The sequence below is a fragment of the Brienomyrus brachyistius genome, chromosome 23, assembly GCF_023856365.1.
Source record: "Brienomyrus brachyistius isolate T26 chromosome 23, BBRACH_0.4, whole genome shotgun sequence".
NCBI lineage: Eukaryota > Metazoa > Chordata > Actinopteri > Osteoglossiformes > Mormyridae > Brienomyrus > Brienomyrus brachyistius.
In genome coordinates this window covers 457,222-479,288 of record NC_064555.1, presented here as the reverse complement: position 1 = coordinate 479,288, position 22,067 = coordinate 457,222, and the positions used below count along the sequence as shown (strand labels likewise).

General features: G+C 46.1%; 1 protein-coding gene across 6 annotated transcripts in view; it reads right to left on the bottom strand.

Moving 5' to 3' along the window:
• gabbr1b (gamma-aminobutyric acid (GABA) B receptor, 1b) overlaps positions 1-18,594 on the bottom strand; it is a 50,646-nt gene extending 32,052 nt beyond the window's left edge. For 3 of the 6 annotated variants that reach the window (XM_048994068.1, XM_048994073.1, XM_048994072.1), the window contains exons 1-6: positions 17,591-18,591; positions 10,225-10,311; positions 8,219-8,283; positions 7,113-7,251; positions 5,157-5,342; positions 4,234-4,251 (exon numbers count right to left, since the gene is read on the bottom strand). In XM_048994068.1, the coding sequence (XP_048850025.1) occupies positions 4,234-4,251; positions 5,157-5,342; positions 7,113-7,251; positions 8,219-8,283; positions 10,225-10,303 (487 nt within the window). In that variant the 5' untranslated portion in view covers positions 10,304-10,311; positions 17,591-18,591. Of the gene's footprint in view, positions 1-4,233; positions 4,252-5,156; positions 5,343-7,112; positions 7,252-8,218; positions 8,284-10,224; positions 10,312-17,590 lie in introns of all 6 variants that reach the window. The other 3 variants (XM_048994070.1, XM_048994074.1, XM_048994071.1) reach the window with 3 other exon arrangements.
• Positions 18,595-22,067: the final 3,473 nt, after the last annotated feature.

Genomic DNA, 22,067 nt, shown 5'->3' with positions numbered 1-22,067 from the left:
CACAGATCATGCATTCTTTCCCTTGCAGTCAGTCATATTCTGCTAAAGTTGGGTGCACCGTGAATTTCCATGTGTCTGTCATTTCCATGACATTTAGCCCCTTTGGCCACGCCCAGCCTCTTCCTCCCGCCGCCCAGGGGGTGTAATTAAAGGCTAATCTATAAAGACGACAGCGTTACACATAAACACGCAAACGCATGCCACCCCATTTACCGCCGCCTCAGATGCTAGGAATCCGTCAGGTGAAAATAATGAGCCGTCTAACCTAGAATGTGAAATGAATACCATCTGGGCACCAAATCTTCAAAGGGGGGCAAATCCTCCCCCTTCCCAGCACAGAGAGCCCCCGCACAGGTGGAGGCCGCATATTAACCTTTCCCCTGCTGTGTGCAGAAGGAGGAGGAGATAGCCTCCCATGAACATCTCACCAACCCAATTAACGTTTGCAGCTAAGGGAGCGGAAACGAAAGCAATATTCGCTCGGCTTATGTACAAACCATCATCCAGAAACGTAATGCCTTGGGCGGCATAATCTTCAACCTCAGCTATATATTTAGCATATCAGTTGTATTTTGAATGGGCTTCCCCTCTCCTGTGCTGCAAAGTAGCTACGGCTTATTGGTGCACTGCAGGCAATGCTGTGAGGAGGGATTGAGCCCTCAACCAGGGATTTAACACGTCATTGGACACTGCACGGGTACATTAGTCAGCGATGGCCAATGGGAAGCTACCTAACTTCAGGCAACACTTGTTCAGAAATGTTATCTTGGAAAATGAACATCAGTCTGCAAAGAATTATATTCACACGGTACAAAGGAGGTTCAGTAAAGGGATTTTGTTTAGTTGAATTAGTGCTTTAGGTTGCTTAACCGTAACTCTGACCCATTCTGTATCATCAAATATTTACCAGGCACATTCCTTAACTAAAGCAATTTATAGTTCTGGATTAATATGATATCAATACGTTGCTCCAGGGCTGGTAGACGCTGACTGATTGCTCTTTGAACCCAAGCTTTCCTCATTTGTAAGCTGCAGTGGACAAAAGAATCTGCTAATAATATCCATCCATCCATTTTCCAAACCGCTTATCCTACTGGGTCACGGGGGGTCCGGAGCCTATCCCGGAAGCAATGGGCACGAGGCAGGGAACAACCCAGGATGGGGGGCCAGCCCATCGCAGGGCGCACTCACACACAATTCACTCACACATGCACTCCTACAGGCAATTTAGCAAGTCCAATTAGCCTCAGCATGTTTTTGGACTGTGGGGGGAAACCGGAGTACCCGGAGAAAACCCCACGACGACATGGGGAGAACATGCAAACTCCGCACACATGTGACCCAGGAGGAGAGTCGAACCCAGGTAGCAATACTGTGAGGCAACAGTGCTAACCACTGCACCACCATGCTGCCCCCTACTAAAAACATATAAATATTATTTATATAAATATATATAAATGTAAAGCACTGCATATTTACTGCATTTATGCCAGGCAACTTTCTGCAGGAACTAAAGTCATTGCTAAAATTGGATTCATTCATCACTACTCCCCCTGCTGGCCAATCAGCAGAATACATCTCACATCTAAATGCCGATCTCCCTCACTCCTGCCACCCAGCTTCTCCCTGCTCTGTAATCTGAACGCCAACCAAGTCAAATATTATAAAACACCTGGCAAGCTGAGTGGTTATATGTGCTTTCACTGCTAAACACTGAGAGCGTTTCCCTCTGGCAGCCTCTTAAGGAACCGTTAGTCACAGTATAAACAGAACGTGTGCGAAGCCCGATGAGGGAAAAAAATTGATTGATTCACCAGAGGTGGGACTGAGCGCTTGGCGAGTCGAATCAATCTTCTCCCACTTAAATGACCGACTGCTCATTTCACACCATTTGTGACACACTTTTGTTTTAAACAGAGAGGTTGGCCTCTGATTGTCCATCCCTGGTGCATGGTGAGCTGCCCCCCCCCAGGCAGCCTAAAGCACCAAACAAACAATTACCACTCAAAAATGCAGAGGAAACTGAATCAAAGCAGAGTCCACGTCTCCAGCCTCCGACACGCAAGACGGAAAAGTAATTAGTTCAGCACCAGCAGCGCCAATAAATGCTGTATCAGTAAATACTTTCTATTCCAAATTTCCGTCACAACTTCCTTTCATACATACATTATGTGCCAAGTTTTTGTTGCCCCTTCAACAGAAGGGAGGAGGTCGTGACAGAAACCTCACAAATATTCCCCTGTTTTCACTCTCCTTATATCGTCCGCTTACAATGTATGTTACAGGGACCGGCAGCTAAAAACATGCTTATTTTCATGCTTTTCTCCTGTTCAGTCACGTTTCTAGGATTTATGACAAACATCACGCAGATTAGTGTGACGTGATGTGGTTAAGGTCATCTTGGATCTAAACAAAAATAAATTATAACAACTTCAGGATGCACACATAGGAAAACAAATTATGAAGGAATTTTACCCGATTTAGCTATTTAACATAGTATAAATAAGCATACAGCAGTTTGTGACATTTAAACTAATCAGACAGGTGGGTAGCTAGAAATTTGTCCCCTCCTGACAAAATGTTTTACTGACATCTAGTGTTCAATATAGTTTTAACAGTTATTTTCGTTATAGTGCGGCACTGCCCCCATGAGGTAAGAACGTGTTATACATCATAACACAACTCACCGGCAGCATGGCGGCTGGATGGGTTTCCCTGTTAGCGCGCGCCGCATGGCTTGAGGGTTTGAATCTCGCAATGCGCGCGTGTTCAGAGAGGGCACGTTTCTCCGTGTCCTGCGTGTTTCTTCCCACAGTTCCAACACATGCAATTAGGTGCGTTGGCATCTTGTACCACTTGTGTGTGCACGTGTTTGATCATGCATATATTAAATTTTAGGGATCAAAACGTTATTTTGACCTTGTGAAGTTTTTTCGGTCCCTACAAGGGGAAACCCATTTTAATAAAAATTTGTGAATGGAATCCAAAAAAAGAAAGCCAAAAGACTTATATTTTGTTTGGTAAGGTATGATTAAAGTTAGGGCTGGGTAGAGTTTAAGGTTGTCATAGTTTGGATTAGGATAATGGAGACTCCCCACAAAGATATGAGTACAGGAGTGTGTGTGTGAGTGTGCGCCTCCTTATGAACCGCAGGCATGTGCAAGGTGTCCCCTGCCTTGCGCCCTGTGCTTCCTGGGATAGGCTCCAGGCCGATCTCCCATGATGCTCTACTGGATAACGAGGTGTAAGATGAATCAATCAAAGAATTTTTGCTTTATAACTGTATTTATTTATTGCACTTTGTGCCTAAATATGTACATTTAATTAAATGGCAAAAACATACTTTTAATGTGCCATTTATTCTGTTAATTTCCAAACTAAACCACTTGAAGTTATTCAAACAACTACGGTGTAAATTAATTATATTGTAAAATGTAATTCAGTTCTTGGTTAACTAATTTCTAATCCCTTATTTTCTACGCCTTAATTCAGTGGTACCTATATCTGTCTAATATGAACATACTGCCACCTTGTGTTGAGGATTAAAATTACATTTAGTGGAGTTTGCTTGCTCACTAGCAGTGTGTGGCTTTCTGCCCATAATCCAAAAACATATGGTGAGATTAATTGGCTTCTCTAAATCACACATAATATGGAACCCCATCTTTGGTGCAGCTTATGCCCAATGTATGCTGGGATAGTCTCTATGAGCCTGGTCTGTGCAAGAAGTTGGAAGACAGATGATAACCCTGTGCTCTAGAGAAACACTTAAATACACCCAAGAGGGACTCAGCCTTTGGAATCAGAAGAGATGGCCGTTCTTTTTCGGAAACTAAACCGTAATCCACACATTTCTGCAGATGAATACTCTCAATTTCCAGCCCTCACAAGGGCCAATTATTTCCCTACTAAACCCTAAATAATAGGGATGAAAGCAAAATGAGACACATCCTGATAACACAGAAGAACAGAGGACGTCAAGGCGCAGAACGTGGCCCACATACAAATCGAGACGGCGCAATAGTACGCTAACTGTCACCGACATCACTGACAGGCTGATCCACCCAGCAAACCGACAGACACCATCAAAAGTCCCATGAAGGACACACACATTCTCACAAATTCCACAGTGCAGTCACAAGTACGCAAGCAAAAAAAAATCAGCTGAGCTATATATAGAACAGGCTGTAAGACACATGGCAGAGGGACAAACTTAGCTGTTTCCGTTCTTACCTGAGTAATGTCGGTCATCTTGTAGGGGGAGCGGGAGGAAAGAGGAGGAGAGAAAACATTGGAGCTTTTAGCAAGAGCGTTACAGACACAGCTTCTCTGGGGTGACGCACGCGAGTCATGAACAGGCAGAAAACACACGCACGCGCACGCACATACACACACACAGAAATGCCATAGCTGTCAAAGCCAAACTGCTGGGTAAGTGGATAAGTAAGTAAGTTGGTAAGTGAGTAAGTGGATGAGTTCATGTCCGTATTTTTCAATTTAGTTCAAATTCAGTTTATTTTCATATAGTTCCATATTCTCCAGTTTTGAGTGCTAAAAGTCATAACGACCTGTAAATTATTCTGAAGTGATTTTGTATCATTAGTAGCTATCTACAGCTTACATTATGATAAGCATGAAAAAAATAAGATGGATTTTTATTTTTTGCTTTAAACTATAAGCATTCCCATACTGCCCTGCAGTATTCTGACATTGCACTACCACCAGTAACCAGAGAGGGTGCTAAAGTACTCTCAGCGTTCTTCCAGCTGTAGCGTTTCCATCATAGTTACTCTGATGTTCTGAACAACAATAGAGCTGGTAGGTGTTTGAAAAAAGAGATTTTAAAGAATTTTTTTATATTTTATACAGCGGAAAACACACGCAGAAAACTCAATCCTGAGACACATTGATTAAGGTTGTCAACTCTCGGATTTGCCGGGAGATTCAGAGAATGGAATGAGGCCTCTTGGAATTTCAAAGCTTCAATGTATGAGATGTTTAGTTTTGAAAAAGTGACAGAGATAATACTCTCCTCACAAGTAATACTGTCATAATAAAAACCCTATTATTGATGCGTTTACATGCAAACACTCACACACACACACACACACACACACACTCGTGCACATGCAGGTGGCAGAGTAGTGCTCACTCACAATGGCAGACGGGTTTGGGCGAGTCCCATTTGCCAAGTTTGGAACAGAGGGTGGAGTTCCGGCCCACCAGCCTGAAACCAGCCAGGCAGCTGTACTGTAGCACCGTCCCCTCCACCGGGAGCCCTGCGGGCCACATCATCACCTGGCCATTCTCCAAGGAGGTCCACACACGCGGGCACATCAGCACTGCGAGAGGCAGGGAGGGGGGCAGCGTCACAAGCAACACCACCCAACACAAGCAGGGATATGCTACGTCTGTGTAGCAAAGAGCAACTCGCACAGTTCAGGGTGGTGAAGCCCACTAATCCGCTGCTTCACTGCAGCCTTGATCCTATGAGAATTTTATACTCTTATACTCATTTTATACTCATTTGTACAGATCAACATTAATTCTAGAGATTTTATTGTAATACACACAGTAAACCGTCAGTTACACTACTGAAAATCTTACTCTGCATTTCTTACCAAGCAACAGTAAACTCAGATTAAACACGAATACAAATTAAGGAGGAATCATTAATAGTAATTCAGATTATACACCTTTCTTCCCTCAATATTTATTGCATAAATCTACATTCTTGCACACCATGCTACCCACCGCTGACTCCTTTATCCATCTCCCCTCGTCATCCATTTACAGAGCTCGGCAGTTCACATTAGCAGTTCACCTTAAGGACTCTTCAAAACTATCTTCTTACAAACCAAAAACCTCCAAGTTTCTATCTTGGGTTTGAAGTAGAACATTTGTTCTGACATGTTTACAGTTTCCTACTGCCAATCCAGACTGTTGTCCTGCCTTCCTGCAGGGAGGAAGACAGCTGTGATGGATAGAGATACTGACAGGAGGCGTTTGGCTTCAAAACAAGACTGGCACTTTTGCATTGTCATTCACAAACCAGCTTCCAATTGGTTACTTTATTTGTTTCTACTGCAATTAGATTGGGCTAGACCATTGATTGACAGGACACAACTATTCCACCCACTGCAAGTTTTGAATGCCTGTTTTACTTTCTGTCAGACAGAAAGGACCAGTGAGGTCTTCATCTATCATTCACACTGGGATTCTTCCCAAAACTCAAATGACTGTGGGGTAAATCGTTTCTTGGGGTTTTTTCCCTAAATAAGGAATATGGAAGATGTCACAGCAGTTTATGATGGAGGGATCTAACCCACAGACATGTCTAATGCATGGAGCCCTTTATCTGGAAGGCTGGAGTTATATTATAAGCAGGAGTAGAGAAGGAGCTGGGATCTTTAGGTATCGGACAATTTTATCATATGCAGTGTCACGGAGATCTGGAGACTATGCCTGAAGGCAGACAATAACCCAAGACAGGATGGCAACTGATTACAGGGAACACAACATTCACACACACAGAAGCAATTTTAGCATGTTTTTAAATCAGAAAACAAAAAGAAAACCACAGAACAATCTGGGAAGAACATGCCGCATCCACACACATAAAGCCAAGGCAGTAGTGATGGCCAAATGAAACTTCATGAACCATCTGCTGTATTTTATGACCTCACTAGATGGTGCTCTCTGTTAAAAAAGGCTCAACGCATGCCCCAAAGCAAGTCAAGAGCACCATCTAGTGGGGTTAAAAAATACAGCAAATGGTTCATGAAGCATCATTCGGCCATTACTACTGGGCAGACAATTGAACCTTGATCTTCAGAGGCAGGAGGCAACAGTGCTTACCACTGTACCACCCTGCAGAGGACAACAAAACTATATTTAAATATAAGAAGGCTTGTTCATCACGATTATATAAATAGTACATGGTATACATAAATGGCGGCCAAGAATTGTGGTGTATACCTGAAACTGCCACACAGCCGTTATACAATAAAAAAACATAGATATAGAGCATAGATAGCGGCTCTGTAAAAGCGGCCGGAGGCAGGTGAAGGATGGCAGCGGGGTGGCCAGCGGGTGGGGGGGGGTGCACTTACAGCATCTGCTGCGCTGCGTGAGCTCCGTCCAGCTGCCGTTGGGGAGACACTTCCTGACCTTGGGCCCCACGATGACGCGGTTCCCCCGGCAGATGTACTCGATCTCATAGTCGACGGGCAGGATCTGGATGCTGCGGATCTGCACACAGGTGCTCTGTTTACTGTGTGTGTGTGTGTGTGTGTGTGTGTGTGTGTCTGTGTGTGTGTGTGTCTGTGTGTGTGTGTGTGTGTTTACTGTCTGTGTTTGTGTGTGTGTGTGTGTGTGTGTGTGTGTGTCTGTGTGTGTGTGTGTGTGTGTGTGTGTGTCTGTGTGTGTGTGTGTCTGTGTCTGTGTGTGTCTGTGTCTGTGTGTGTGTGTGTGTGTGTGTGTGTGTGTTTACTGTCTGTGTTTGTGTGTGTGTGTGTGTTTACTGTCTGTGTGTGTGTGTGTTTACTGTCTGTGTGTGTGTGTGTGTGTGTTTACTGTCTGTGTGTGTCTGTGTGTGTCTGTGTGTGTCTGTGTCTGTTTACTGTCTGTGTTTGCTGTCTCTGTGTGTTTACTGTGTATGTGTGAGTGTGTGTCTGTGAGTGGGTTTCTGTGAGTGTGTGTGTGTTTCTGTGAGTGTCCCTCTTTGCTCACCCTGTGCAGTTCTTCCGGCCTGAAACCCCCCTGCAGTGTATTTACATCCACATCTCTGACAATAACAATGTCCTGCCAAGATCCCGATTTAGCACGAGGCAGCAAAGATGGCCTTATTTTAACCAGCTCAAGCTGTTTGATAATTCAGCATCAAAACCGACGCTCTGCATTCATGAATGTGTAATGAGCTGCTGTTTCCTCCCCTGTTAATTGCTCTGGTATTAATTGCCTGTAACAACAGCATAGAGCAGCTTAAAAACATACAACAGCTACTCAGCTGCATAAAAATCTATCCTCAAACAATGGCAAGACGCATCCATGGATGTCTGCAGTCTTAGCGTCTCTTTATATTCTAAAAGTGCTCTGCTAGTTTAAAATGCTCATCAGCTCTCTTCCCATTGGTTCCTGTAGAACCTTCATTTAAACGGTACTCACGTTCTCTATAATATTTTGCAAATAGGAAGCTACCGGCACTGTTTGCACTCACCTGTTCCTGCGTTAGCCCCCTGTACCTTATCCCTCCATCTCTGGGGGGACGGATAATAGCACAACCTAAGAGGGAAAAACACCGAACACCTCGATTCAGACACTGAAGCACATCACCGCTCTGTGTCCATTAACAATGGAGAGGAATCGTTTTCTCACTCCTTAGGGGAAGCTATTCCCCCTGATCTAAGGTAGAATTGAAGCGACTTTACAGACGCTTAACCATACCAGCCTTAAATTAAAAGCTCCTCAGCACCCCCACCCACTGGGACCACGTTATCAGAAATTAAGAGATTTTTAGTCTGGAGGGGAAATTACTGTCCTGTGGCATGTTGGCACCAGACATCAGACTCCTTTGCTCCTATTTGGACAAACTGTTAGCTGATAAACGGAGAATACTCAGAGTGGAAGCTTTCATACACCAGCCATAGCCACCATCATAGGGGCGGGGCCTGTATAATCAGAGGCTGGCCTGCCCCATATCCTCCATCGTAGGGGCGGGGCCTGTTTAATCAGAGGCTGGCCTGCCGCATAGCCACATTCGTAGGGGCGGGGCCTGTATAATCAGAGGCTGGCCTGCCCCATATCCTCCATCGTAGGGGCGGGGCCTGTTTAATCAGCGGCTGGCCTGCCCCATATCCTCCATCGTAGGGGCGGGGCCTGTTTAATCAGAGGCTGGCCTGCCCCATATCCTCCATCGTAGGGGCGGGGCCTGTTTAATCAGAGGCTGGCCTGCCCCATATCCTCCATCGTAGGGGCGGGGCCTGTTTAATCAGAGGCTGCCCTTCTCCATAGCCACCATTGTAGGGGCGGGGCCTGTATAATCAGAGGCTGGCCTGCCGCATAGCCACATTCGTAGGGGAGGGGCCTGTTTAATCAGAGGCTGGCCTGCCCCATATCCTCCATCGTAGGGGCGGGGCCTGTTTAATCAGAGGCAGGCCTGCCGCATAGCCACCATCGTAGGGGCGAGGCCTGTTTAATCAGAGGCTGGCCTGCCTGCCCCATAGCCACTATCCTGCAGCAACATTAGCTCGTGAGAGTTTACTGAAAATGTTATGGGGGCAGAATGAAAAATGATTGGTTCAGAGAATCACCAATCAGATTATAGGGGAGGTGGATCCAAGCAACTAGAGGAGGTGGGACCAACCAATCATGTACATTTTTGTGTATGTATAACTCCCACTGCATTCATATACAGGGTACATTGCTGTCTCACAATGTCAATTCACGCTCCCTGGATTAAGAGTTAAAATCTTCCCCCAGCTCGATGTGAGTATGGATCCTTCACATTCTCCCCAATTCCTCTCTGGTGCTCCCACCCCACCCCTCCAACAGGGTCTCCATAAAGGGGGGAGGTAGGACAATTCAACAAGCCCCTAAGTGACAGGGGCCCTAAAAAATCTGGAACATTATTGAATTAGTCTTGGTTGGGGGCTCAATAATATAAATTTTCAGGGCCCAAAATCTCTAGCAGTGCCCCTGTCCCTTACTCTGGTTCTAGGGAGCCCCTAGGTTGTCACTGTGGAAATGCTGATGCTCTTGTGGATACGCTATTCCTCACAATAGCTGGGTCTTAGAATTTTATCACTGTGATTTCACTCATTCAGTTTTTTTATTATTTCTACAATGTTGGTCTTATTATGCTCCTGTGTCAATCTGAATCCTGGTCCTGAAGCTGCGACGGTTATTACAGTCAGGGCTGCTGTCTCAGGGGAACAACTGGGGAATTCGTGGGAGGAGGGGGGGGGGGGGGGCTGGGCCAGGTGGGAGGGGGCATGCGCCACAGGGGCCCCGGCTGAAGTGATTTCGGGAATAATATGCGGCGACCCTGATTATAGTAACGAGAGCAACTGACAGTGCAGAGCGGTCAGATAACCATGGGTGTAAGACACACACAAGCGGGGAGGCACATGTGCTGTACGACACAGAGAGCTGGCAGAGCATGTCAACAGACACGCAAACACACGTGTGCACACATGCAAACACACGGATGCCATCACGGATTACCTCCAGCGGATGTGTTATGCGCAGCCACAGTGAGAAAGGGGAGGATGGAGAGAGCGAAAGGAAAGAGGAACGGTGCCATTCTCTTACCTGGAGAGAGAGAGAGAGGGAGAGAGAGAGAAAGAGAGAAGCTTAATAAATAGAATATCTGTGCAAGGAGCTGCTTTAAAACGTGAGGCACTAATCACATAATTACATGTAATTACCGCTAAAAATTTGACGGTAAATAGCAGGGGAAAGGCAGCCAGCAGCACAGGAAGGTTTTCATTCCCTATCAGAAATACAATAGCGCTATGATACCGGATGGGGTGACTTTGGCTGTATATCCCAATCTGTCTGCACTCTAAATTTATCCATCCTACAGCGCAGGCCCATAAAGCCTGATAGAATGGCCTCCACCCAGGGACACACAGGTTTACATTAAACGCACACACACAGGAACACAGACGCACGGGCGGCTCCATGGATCTCGATTCCCGCAGATGACAAGCGACATTGCTGGTTCCTGAGATGCAGAGCAGCAGCAGAGCAGAGGAAGGAGGAAAAGGGAGATGGGAGAGACTGAAAGGGCTTCCTGGGAGACCCCAAAAAGTGAGAGACTCCAGGAATCCAGTCACAGTAGGGCTGTCATGAAATATTTGGGGGTGGGCTGTAACAGAGCAGAGGCCACGTGAGAGACAGCGACACCCATAGGGTGTGGGGGTTCATAATGGGGAGAGGCGGGACAGCAGGAGGTCTAAAGGGCTTAGAGGGAACCAGAGGAGATCTCAAAACCAGCTCTGAGAAGCCATAACAGGGAGGCCGGCGTAAGGCACGTTGGCCATGCGGGACGGCAGCGGAGGCAATAAACATAAGAAATGCGAGCGGCTGGCTTCACCCGCCGACCTCCGCTCGCTGCCGTGACAACGATTAAAACGGGCAAGATTAACAGCTGCTGGCGGTCCTCCCCCAGGCCCCGCTGTCCCACGCCGTCATTCTTTAACGTCATGCTAACAAATATTTTATAGCAAAGGACAGGTGCGTGACTTTGTCCCTCTCATCAGAAGGTCGTCGGTTCAAATCCCAGGGTCAGCAGGGTGATTTTTGTCATTGAACCCAAAAACGGTTCATTGCTATGGATAAAAACTAAGTAATCGCTAAATAATGTGTAACGGTCCAAGCCTTTTTTTAAAATCATTATTAGGACTTTTACCCTTATGTTATGCCACTATTAACTTCACACTGCAACTGTTACATTCTTATGCAATTTACCTGTTTTATATACACATTTAAATGTACTAGTTTTATATGCACATATACCTGGGTTACCCTGCTCACACCACAGCAAATTCATCAAAAAAACAGGCTTTTATTTCGTATGGATGAAATGTGTTGTTTACACACGTCTGCCGTGACAGTAACTCTTTCACGGTCCACAGCAACAAAAAGCTAATTTATGCCCGACTGGCTGACGAGATGCAGGCTTTACTGCGTGCCGTCACAAAAAAACAATAAAGCCCGGAGCATGAATTACCCAGCCAGAACCGACTCTCTAACGGAGCCAAGGAAAAGATATATTTTCATGTTCATTGTACTGTAGAATTATAAGGAAGATGAAACAATGAAACCCGGTTTGTTTCTTATTTATATCAGTTATTAAGTTCAGTTTATTTGTTAATAGTGTTGTTCCAAGCACACAGAGGAATATATCATTGAAGAAAATAATGATGTTGATTGCTGTTAATCATATTAATCATAAAGCAGTATATAGAAAACCAAACAAGACTGTAACACATCTGCCTTTGACTTTCTGAACTTGAATCGTTTTTCCATTCCAGTGGCCAGTTAAGAGGCTCAGTGTGATAACCAGGGCATCACGTAGGCTCAAATCCTGGGGCTGAAACTCAAGACTTTCCTCTGTAAACGGAGGATTTTTCTCTCTAAACAGGAATAGAGTCACACTCTTCTCCATGATCCTCTAGTTCCTTCTCCTGGATGTAGGAGTCCTGGCCCCCCACCTGACACTTAACCCCCAGCTCCCTGCATACTGGGGCGGAAGGAGGACTCCTCCTAAGGGCTCCTCCTGTGGGCTCCTCATATTGGCTCATCCTATGGGCTCATCCTGTGGGCTCCTCCTATGTTCTCCTCATATGAGCTCCTCCTATAGACTCCTCCTATGGGCTCCTCCTGTGGGCTCCTTCTATGGACTCCTCCTATGTTTTCCTTATATGAGCTCCTCCTATAGACTTCTCCTATGGGCTCCTCATATGGGCTCCTCCTCCCCTAAATTCCCCTGGATCTCCTCCTCGTACACTGCACGTGTTTGTGCTTCATCTCTCACCAGAGCATCTGGCCCGTCATGTACTGTAATTCCTATCTGCCCGGTCCGAGGCGTAAATCCCTCAACAGGCCCTGAGACACAGTGGGCTTCCAGGCCCAGAACCATTCCGGGTTTAAGCTGCTTTGGGAGGCTCTCGGTGAGCATCACCCAGCTCGAACCTCCTGGAGGTACCAATTCTGCGGGAGAATATTCTGGTATGCCTGTCACCAACATCCAGTCAGCCCCCAGCACTGCTCTAAGAACATTACAGGACAACCACAAACTGGCTTTATCATTTATAATTCAAATGTTTTATGGCATTTTACCCACTGAAACAGTCCCTGTCCATAATCAATATGGCCAATTATTCCTGATACTGAATCTTTCCACTGATTATCTACAGACACTGATTCTGTCATACATAATTCTTCAAATATATTTCTCTGACATTAAGTCCTGTTTTATAATTTCAAGCTCCCTGATGAATCTAAACATTCTAAAAGGTATTTTGGCTACCAGATTCCAAACATCGCCATTCCATTATCAATATGGCCAATAGTTAACACCCGGAATAACAGATGCACTAAACCGGTCAGTTATAATTTCTCAAATACCAGTGATGGTGGAAATTAGGTTTTGAAAACACCTGGCGGACAGACCAACCTATGCTATTAGCTTCTCCTGATTGGTTAAAGCAGGCAATGTCTGACAGCGCACAGTGAGGCCACCAATCCCAGGATTCAGTAACTCAGATATCATACTGCCAACAAAATCTGCCTGTATATTGTATCCTAAACACTTGAAGGTCATTCTGAGTCATGTCAATATAGAATCTAATTCAACACAATATCTCTCCGCCCCTACTGACTGAGAGAGAACTTTGTTGTTTCAATCTAAGTCAAAAAATAACATGTAACAAGAAAAGGACCATGGAATTTCATGCGCAGTTAAGGCAGGGATGAAAAACTGAGATCCTGGCAGACCTGGTGATGGTTGGTCGTCTCTCCAGTCCATTACTCTGACTTTGTAAGCTCTCTTCTCTTAAGAGTTTATTATCAGTAAAAATTATACTTAAGAGAATCCACAAAAACAAAGTTTTAAACATACATTTGCTTAATAAACACTGAAAAGATGCAATCTTCAAACGAACTCCCCAAAATATCAAAACTGACTGAATAATTGTGAGAGTGTCTTTAAGCTAAAACGCGTATATACATGATTTAGCACGAGTAAAGTCTGACACCCCTGGCTTAGAGGGAAGCAGAAGGTGAGGAAGGCTCATTAAAATTACAGTAATTCCTTATTAGGCAGTTAAGCAGAAGACAGAGAGCACAAGCCACATGCTGGGAGACACATGTGGGCACACACTGTGAGACCAGCAGAGATCAGAGACGAGCGGCGCCTGGGGGCAGGGAGAGAGACACACACTGGAAAACACTGGGATACAGCCCTGCAGTGATATGGAGCGGCAAAGAGGGACAGGGAGATAGCGGGGAACACTGGGATGCAGCCCTGCAGTGATATGGAGAGACAAGGAGGGACAGGGAGATAGCGGGGAACACTGGGATGCAGCCCTGCAGTGATATGGAGCGGCAAAGAGGGACAGGGAGATAGCGGGGAACACTGGGATGCAGCCCTGCAGTGATATGGAGAGACAAGGAGGGACAGGGAGATAGCGGGGAACACTGGGATGCAGCCCTGCAGTGATATGGAGAGACAAGGAGGGACAGGGAGATAGCGGGGAACACTGGGATGCAGCCCTGCAGTGATATGGAGCGGCAAAGAGGGACAGGGAGATAGCGGGGAACACTGGGATGCAGCCCTGCAGTGATATGGAGAGACAAGGAGGGACAGGGAGATAGCGGGGAACACTGGGATGCAGCCCTGCAGTGATATGGAGAGACAAGGAGGGACAGGGAGATAGCGGGGAACACTGGGATGCAGCCCTGCAGTGATATGGAGCGGCAAAGAGGGACAGGGAGATAGCGGGGAACACTGGGATGCAGCCCTGCAGTGATATGGAGCGGCAAAGAGGGACAGGGAGATAGCGGGGAACACTGGGATGCAGCCCTGCAGTGATATGGAGCGGCAAAGAGGGACAGGGAGATAGCGGGGAACACTGGGATGCAGCCCTGCAGTGATATGGAGCGGCACACAGGGACAGGGAGATAGCGGGGAACACTGGGATACAGCCCTGCAGTGATATGGAGAGACAAGGAGGGACAGGGAGATAGCGGGGAACACTGGGATACAGCCCTGCAGTGATATGGAGAGACAAGGAGGGACAGGGAGATAGCGGGGAACACTGGGATACACCCCTGCAGTGATATGGAGCGGCAAAGAGGGACAGGGAGATAGCGGGGAACACTGGGATACAGCCCTGCAGTGATATGGAGCGACAAGGAGGGACAGGGAGATAGCGGGGAACACTGGGATACAGCCCTGCAGTGATATGGAGAGACAAGGAGGGACAGGGAGATAGCGGGGAACACTGGGATACAGCCCTGCAGTGATATGGAGAGACAAGGAGTGGCAAGGAAAGAGAGACAATGACTGGGACACAGTGTAATACAGCTTAGTAGAGATCAAAGGAGAGACAAAGAAAAGAGCAGGAAGTTATAATGACATATTATATAGCAGAAATCAGATAAAGGGGCAGAGAGAGGAGATTGGAAAAACTGTGACAGCCAATCTAAGAAGGAGGAATGGAGAGAGTGCAAGAAAAGAGACAGAAGATCTGTGCTATAATTCAACTGAGCTAATAACAGAACGAAAGTTAGGAAAAAATTACAGTATAAGCACATGGCTTTGGTGATATGAGGCAGGACCACAAGCAAATTAAAATGATAAACCATGTTCCCATCGAAAAAAATGTGCAACATTCTGGGGCTGCTTACAGCAATGACATGGAAGCCACTGGTTTTACAAGCATGGGCTGATTCTCCTGTCACCGTGTGCAGGAGAGTAACCACGCTCTCAGTGGGATGGTGCTGTCAGAACTGGATAATTTTAAACAGGCCCGAACAATAAGACTCAGAAAAGTCAGTCAGATAACGGCAATCAAGATACCAAGTGACCTGGAATGAAGGTTTAGTGAAACCCCCATTACATGCACACATTCTCCCTGTGATCAGGGTCATCTAAAGAAAAGTCTGAGCTTTTTAATATTACAAGACATATTTCTGTATTTCTCTTTATTTTGAAATAACATTCAGTAACTAACTCAAGGCTACCAGAATAGCTTCACTACTAAAATTTGACTAGACTTATTTTGATCTCCTGAGGTCCACTCAAACACTCACACACACACACATCTGTAAAATTCTCTCACTGAGCCCTTTAGGAAATATTACGATGGTTTCTTAAAAATCCTTGGAAACAACGTGTTAGCTTTCATCGGAAACCATCAGACAGGAAAAGAAAGAATCAAGCGCCAACTCGAGAAGAAGACTGGGCCAAAAAACAGAATGTATGTATATAAATAGTATAATATGAATGTGCGCCAGACTGTCAATGCTGCAGCAAGCCAGCAGTAAGACCACAGACCCCAAGACGTCGGCATGTTAATTGGCTGTAGACGGGAGAAGCGGTCGGCCTGTCAATCGAGGGCGGTTTAGCACAAACGGCCCATCTGTCATGCCATCTTGTCCACAGTCTTTCGTACCCAAGTGTCCATCAGCTTGGCCTCCTGCGGACGGCATGTGACTGGGAGCGTCACCCCATTACGGAGGGACTGAACCGTCCCGTCAGGCCACGTGCGTGTCGTTTCCACACCTCACCGGCGCCTCTTTCGGCACTGCGTCGGCACTCGTTATGATCTGCGGGGAGTTCCAGGCCTGTTGGCACTTTTCTCCCGATGCAGTGTTAATATACTGTGGCTCGCAGTTCAGTCAGTGGGTGGACAGAAGCTATTAAACTCTCCCTGGGTGAAATGTTAGCAGGCTTGGGTCTCTAACGTGTGGAGGGTGCAAGTCAATAAAGAGTCAAAGTGTAAGACGCTGTCAATAACCACGCAGGGACGGAAAGTGGCGGCTCGATGGAACATTTCATTATTTCCCTCATTTAGGGAGTTCGTTAACTTGCTCTGCTGTCCCGAGGGCTTATTCTTCCTGGTGATTAAACACCTCACATCCCCAACAGGAACAGCAATTAAGTCTGTTCACACTCATGTGGGCCCACTCGTACAGGCCAGAAGCAGACACCTCTGCAAAAAGTACACATGACCAGGACGAAGAACATGCTGTGTGCCACGGACAGTGGGCCGATGAGCCATGACTTGTCTCTCACTTTCCTCTCTCCACTGCTGTCTCCCTCACCGATCCTTACTAGCACATCTCTCTCTCTCTCCCGCCCTCTCTCCCTCTCTCTCTCCCTGTCTCTCCGCCATCTGTCCCAAGTCTAAGCACATAGCAAGAGAAGTGCAATTTTCAGCACCACGGACAGCGGACGAGATGGGAGGACAACTCCCATCTCGCGTCAATTTCGGTGAGGGGTGAACAGGAAAACAAAAATTGCAGCTCGGTACCAAAAAGACAAATGATGACACTGGTCCCTAATGTTGCTGTGGGGATAGCTGGTAAGCTGCCAAACTTTGAGATGAACCACAAATACAAACGCTGACCCCACCAAGGTTCAGAGTAGAAAAAAACCCTAGCAAGTGGAAAAGTTTTCACAGTGTGTGCACGCGATAATATAGCCGGTACAACTGCAGTGCGGAGGGTATCAAAGTGATACGAAGACGTCTGATTCATATGCGCTATCACGGTTGGTATTATAACAATGCAATAGCACGATTAAGACCAACATCACAGTCAAAAAATAAAATAAATAAATAAAATTAAAATTCATTACATTAAAAAAATAGTAAGACAATAGGCACTTTGGAACACGACTAAATAGGGGGAATGTTCACAACTGCAAACAATACAAGGTCACATTTACGTGATTTTACATTTCACTTGCAAACAGGTGCAATTCGACATTAAAAAAAAAACATAAAATCAACACTGTCATGCAGTATTTAAAACACCGAAAAACTTAAAGGGAATAGCATCGAAAGATTGAACTTACAAGATGTCTCAGTCGGTCTTCAGTGCTGAGTACTTAAACGATTAGTTTCAAAAACGGGAAGTTATTTGCAATCGACTCAGGATAATCTCCTGTCAGTTTGTGTATGTAAATATTTGACAGCGACAACTGTGTATTTAACAGCTAAAGGAATATTTGCCACATTGTACGCGAAATAAATGCGACTGCAAATTAAGACAAATCAAACGGGACTACCGGACTATAACGAAATATTACAGAAGCAAACGAACAGTAAATGTGCTAATCATGCGCGATACGTTTGTCAGCTAAGCACAAATTCAGCAACGATACCCTGAAATCAAAATTTTTTTTGTCAAAATACAGAATAACTGTATCTTTTTAATACAATAAATTACAGTAACGCAATCTTCTAGCTACATCTGTGCTTTATTCTTAAATATTGCTGTAGTGTTTACCGGTGGAGAGAAAACACAAGCGATCCCAAAGAATATATATCACGTTTTTTGGAAACAAATCCAATTCATATATAAGAAGATCCCACAACTTGAATTCAATATCTGATACGAAGCCCCACGTCCCGATAAGACTATCGACCGTCGCTACTACAGCGATCGCACTTACAAGCGCTAGACTCACGTTCAAAATGCCATATTCCCTTCAAACGCCAGCCGTCGAAAATTATCTGCGGATGTCGGTATACATCAGTGGGGGGGAAAAAAGTGTCATTTCACGCGAACGCTCTCACACAGTACATATGTAAAAATTAAGCTCGGAGGCCTTTAAACTGCAAATCGGCATGATGCAGCGCGATTATTATTACGTTTAGATTAGTATATAATAAAAATAAAATAAAAGGACAGTGTAAACACGGGCGACGGAGCGGTAGCCGCGTCCCTCCTCCCCTGCCAGCGCTACCCCTCAGTCACTAGCAGCGTCACAGGGTGAGACGTGGCGCCGAGCCCCGCTCCGGTCCGCTCCGGTCCGCAGTACACCGGGCAGACTCACCGCAAGTGCACGGTGCAGCATAATGAGCACTATTTCAGCTCTTATTGGCTAATGGGAAGACAGATGATGTGCACGCGTCCCAGATAAATAATGCACTCCCCCCCCCCACCCCCAAAACCCGTGCTCTGTTGATGTATATCAGTGGCCGGCCAATTACCCCTCCCTGCTCCATGCCTAGTGTCAATATGATGTATGCACACGGTCGATAAATATTTGCTTCCGCCTGATCCTGCGCGGAGCTGGTTGCACTAGGTGTTAGTACTAACTGCATGCCAACCAGAAAGTGTCTGGCGATTTTGGGCTTGTTTTTTCGTTCGGGTGACGTCAATTGCCACTTTATTCCTTTCTTGCCAAGATCCGGTTAAGCGCATTTTTTTGCCAAAAAACAGTCTTAGTACAGATAAGATAATTGGTTAATATTATAAAGGGAAATTATGATGATTATGTGGGATATTCGTACCTATGGGAAACTCCACTGCTGTTCTGTCCTTACAAAGCGGACACGCAGCGCTGCCGCGGGGGTTCGTGAAGCAGGTGTGGCCCCCCGCCACAGTCCAGATTCAGGCGGACCCCGCCCAGAGTGCTCCAGCTGTGCGGAGGCCCGCGTCTCTTCCTGCCTTGGGCGTGCTCCTCTGCCAGTCTAGCGGCTTTTCCCTCCCTGTGCGTGTTTAATGGCACGTTCTTTCCTGGACAACATACGAATTCAGTGGAGAACTTCCCCTCCGCGAGGACACGCAAAGACAGACTTGATAAACGCAATGGGCACATAAACGTTCCATTTCTTCCCGGTTTCATTCTCTGCGCTTTTCTTAAATAGAAATAAATGGTGGTCTCTGAGCTTAGCATACAATTGTTGCTCATGTCACCTTTATGTCTCCCTTAAATCCAACTGAAAACGGCACAGTGTCCAATCTGTTTTAGTTTCCAACCTTTAGTGACACTATATTCATGGCGTGAGCCTTTTAAATGCCGCTTGTTTATCTCTGGAGTAAAACCCATTGGTGACAATATGTTGCCTGGACTAGTATTATGAGGTCAGGCAGGAAATATAAATCTACTTAAGGACACAAAGAGAGCCTTTCTTTGCTTTAAAATAGAGGGGATTGAAATAAGGAGAAATTTGGGATATAGACTCCTACATGCTGCTTTGTAATTCCAGAAATAATATAATATCCGGGAGACCCAGCTAGAAATACAGAGCGCAGTTTTTTTTCATTCCATTGATTTTTATACGTGTTTCTGTCATGCCGAAGCACAATTTGTTTTCCTCGGTAAAAATCGCCCCTCTCTCAATCTGCCCCAGCTCCGGAGCCCTGCCCTCGCGCTCTTGCAAGCGCGGATCACTGTCTGTCGTCATCTTTCCTCACACATCTTATCTCACTGTTCCTCTGTCCTACAGAATTAAAGCCCATCACCGATTTCCTCGCCTCAGTCCCGTCTCCGACCTTTTTTTCCTCTCTTGTATGCCATCAGTCAATTATCGCCTTTTCCCATTTTTCCCCCACTTGGTTTCCCCCTCTAATTCTCTTCTTCCCCCATCTCCCCTGGCGACCAACTCTAAGTGCATTCTTTTCTATATTTATATCGCAGCTGAATAATTAAAGCGCAGAGACGGGGGGATAATCTTTCTTTTCCTGAATGTCTTCTCATTAGCCATTAACGTCGGTGATATTCTGACGGTTTCGCCACTTCGCCCTCTGTCCTATTCCACCATCCCCCCTCTGCATCGTTAAATACTTTGGCCAGTTCTCCCAATCTTGTCACCCTGTCAGCATCCCCTCTCTGAAAAGGACACCTGACTCTCTCCAGATGCCTCTGTAAAACATCTATTTACTTGCTCAGCTCTGCATTAGTATTAAACATATGCTGCCTTGAAAAAGCAAAAAAGTAGATCTGCATAAATGAGATAGAGGCTGTGACCTCTCCAGTTCAGAGCTCTAGCCTGTAACCCCAACTGCCCTCACACACTTTACTGCTCCAATTCCTTACCGTTTTTGCAGTTTTTGAATAATTAAATTTGTTTATTTTTACTAACAGACATTTTTTCCAAAGTGATGTACAATTGAGAAGGCTGGGTCAGACGGTCCCCAGATCACCTGGGGTTAAGGGCCTCGCTCAGGGGCCCAATGGTGACATTACTTTGCAGACTTTGGGATTTGAACCGGCAACCTGGTTACAGTCGTGATTTACGATCAGATGGGGGGAGGCGACGGGTCTGGGCACCCGACTGCAGATGAACTCATTGATTTTTATTGAATCGATGCTTTGGCCGGATGAGTGTGAATTAAGCCGCTCATCTGGAAGGGAGTGGGTTGGCAGTCCTAACCCACTCAGCCATGCACTACCCCGTCACCCCACTTACTCACTCAGTTTTCACGTACAGTCTTTATTGTAACCAACACCCCCCCCCCCCCCCCAATGCTCAATCTAAAGTTATGCCCTTGTGCAACTGAATGTCATAGAGCCTCCACACAGGAGGTTAAACCACACCCCACCCCCCAGCGTTGGTGAGACTGTCCGCAGGCCGAGCCACAGGCCCTACTAGGTGACACAAACAAGGCCGCACATCAAATACATAGTCGGTGGCTGAACACAGAGGAGATCTGGCCAAAGCGGTTGGCAGGCTGCCATTGGCCACCGCAGAGACTCACCCGGTAAGAAATGGCAGAGGCGTCAGGCCACGCTCACGACAGCCAGAAGTAGGAAGGCAATCATTTCCTTTTGATTGAAAACACAATGTGTGGCATCACACAATGACGCCGAATGAAAAAAAGTGAATTAGCCATTCGGCAAACATCTCAGGTGATGCAATGAACATGCACCCCCATGCTGTCCCCCCCCCCCCGTACACAAACACATTCAAAAGGCACACAAAGAGTCTCTTTACATAAAAAATAAAGAAAACAGCAGGCAATAGCAGCAGCGTCGAGGACGTGTTCTCCTGCTGGAGGTCTGAAGAAGCTTAAGGGGGGTAAAAGACGCAAATGGAGGGACGAAAAAGAATGAAAAGAAAGTGTGAGAAGCCCTTTGAATTTAGATGGAAGGTAAGAAAAGTCCAATTTAGGAAAGAGTCCGGGACATGCAGCACCATTAAGAGAAAAAGGGGGAAAAGATGAGTGAACTGGAGGAAGAAAAAGGACAGAACAATAAAGAAGGGAAGAGGGAGCCACAGCGACAGGGGCCAGTTTTATTTGAGGGCTTATGGCTGGTCGGCTTTTATTTATGATGTCATTGGGGAATTTTAAACTGCCAAAGACTGCATGCGAGTCCCAGTGGTGATGGGGGTGATTTGGGGGGGGGGGGGGGGGTTGGGTTAGCTAGTGGGCAGGCGGGAGAGCTCGTTCCTGTTTAATCTAGGACTGTGTCATGGGTATTGATCCTCAGCAGCGGTGGGGGGCAGGGGGGGGATCACTAACACAGGGCTGGGTGGGACATGACAGCTGTAATAAAAAATACTGTAATATAACAGACGTTAATATTCATGGGCAGCTGG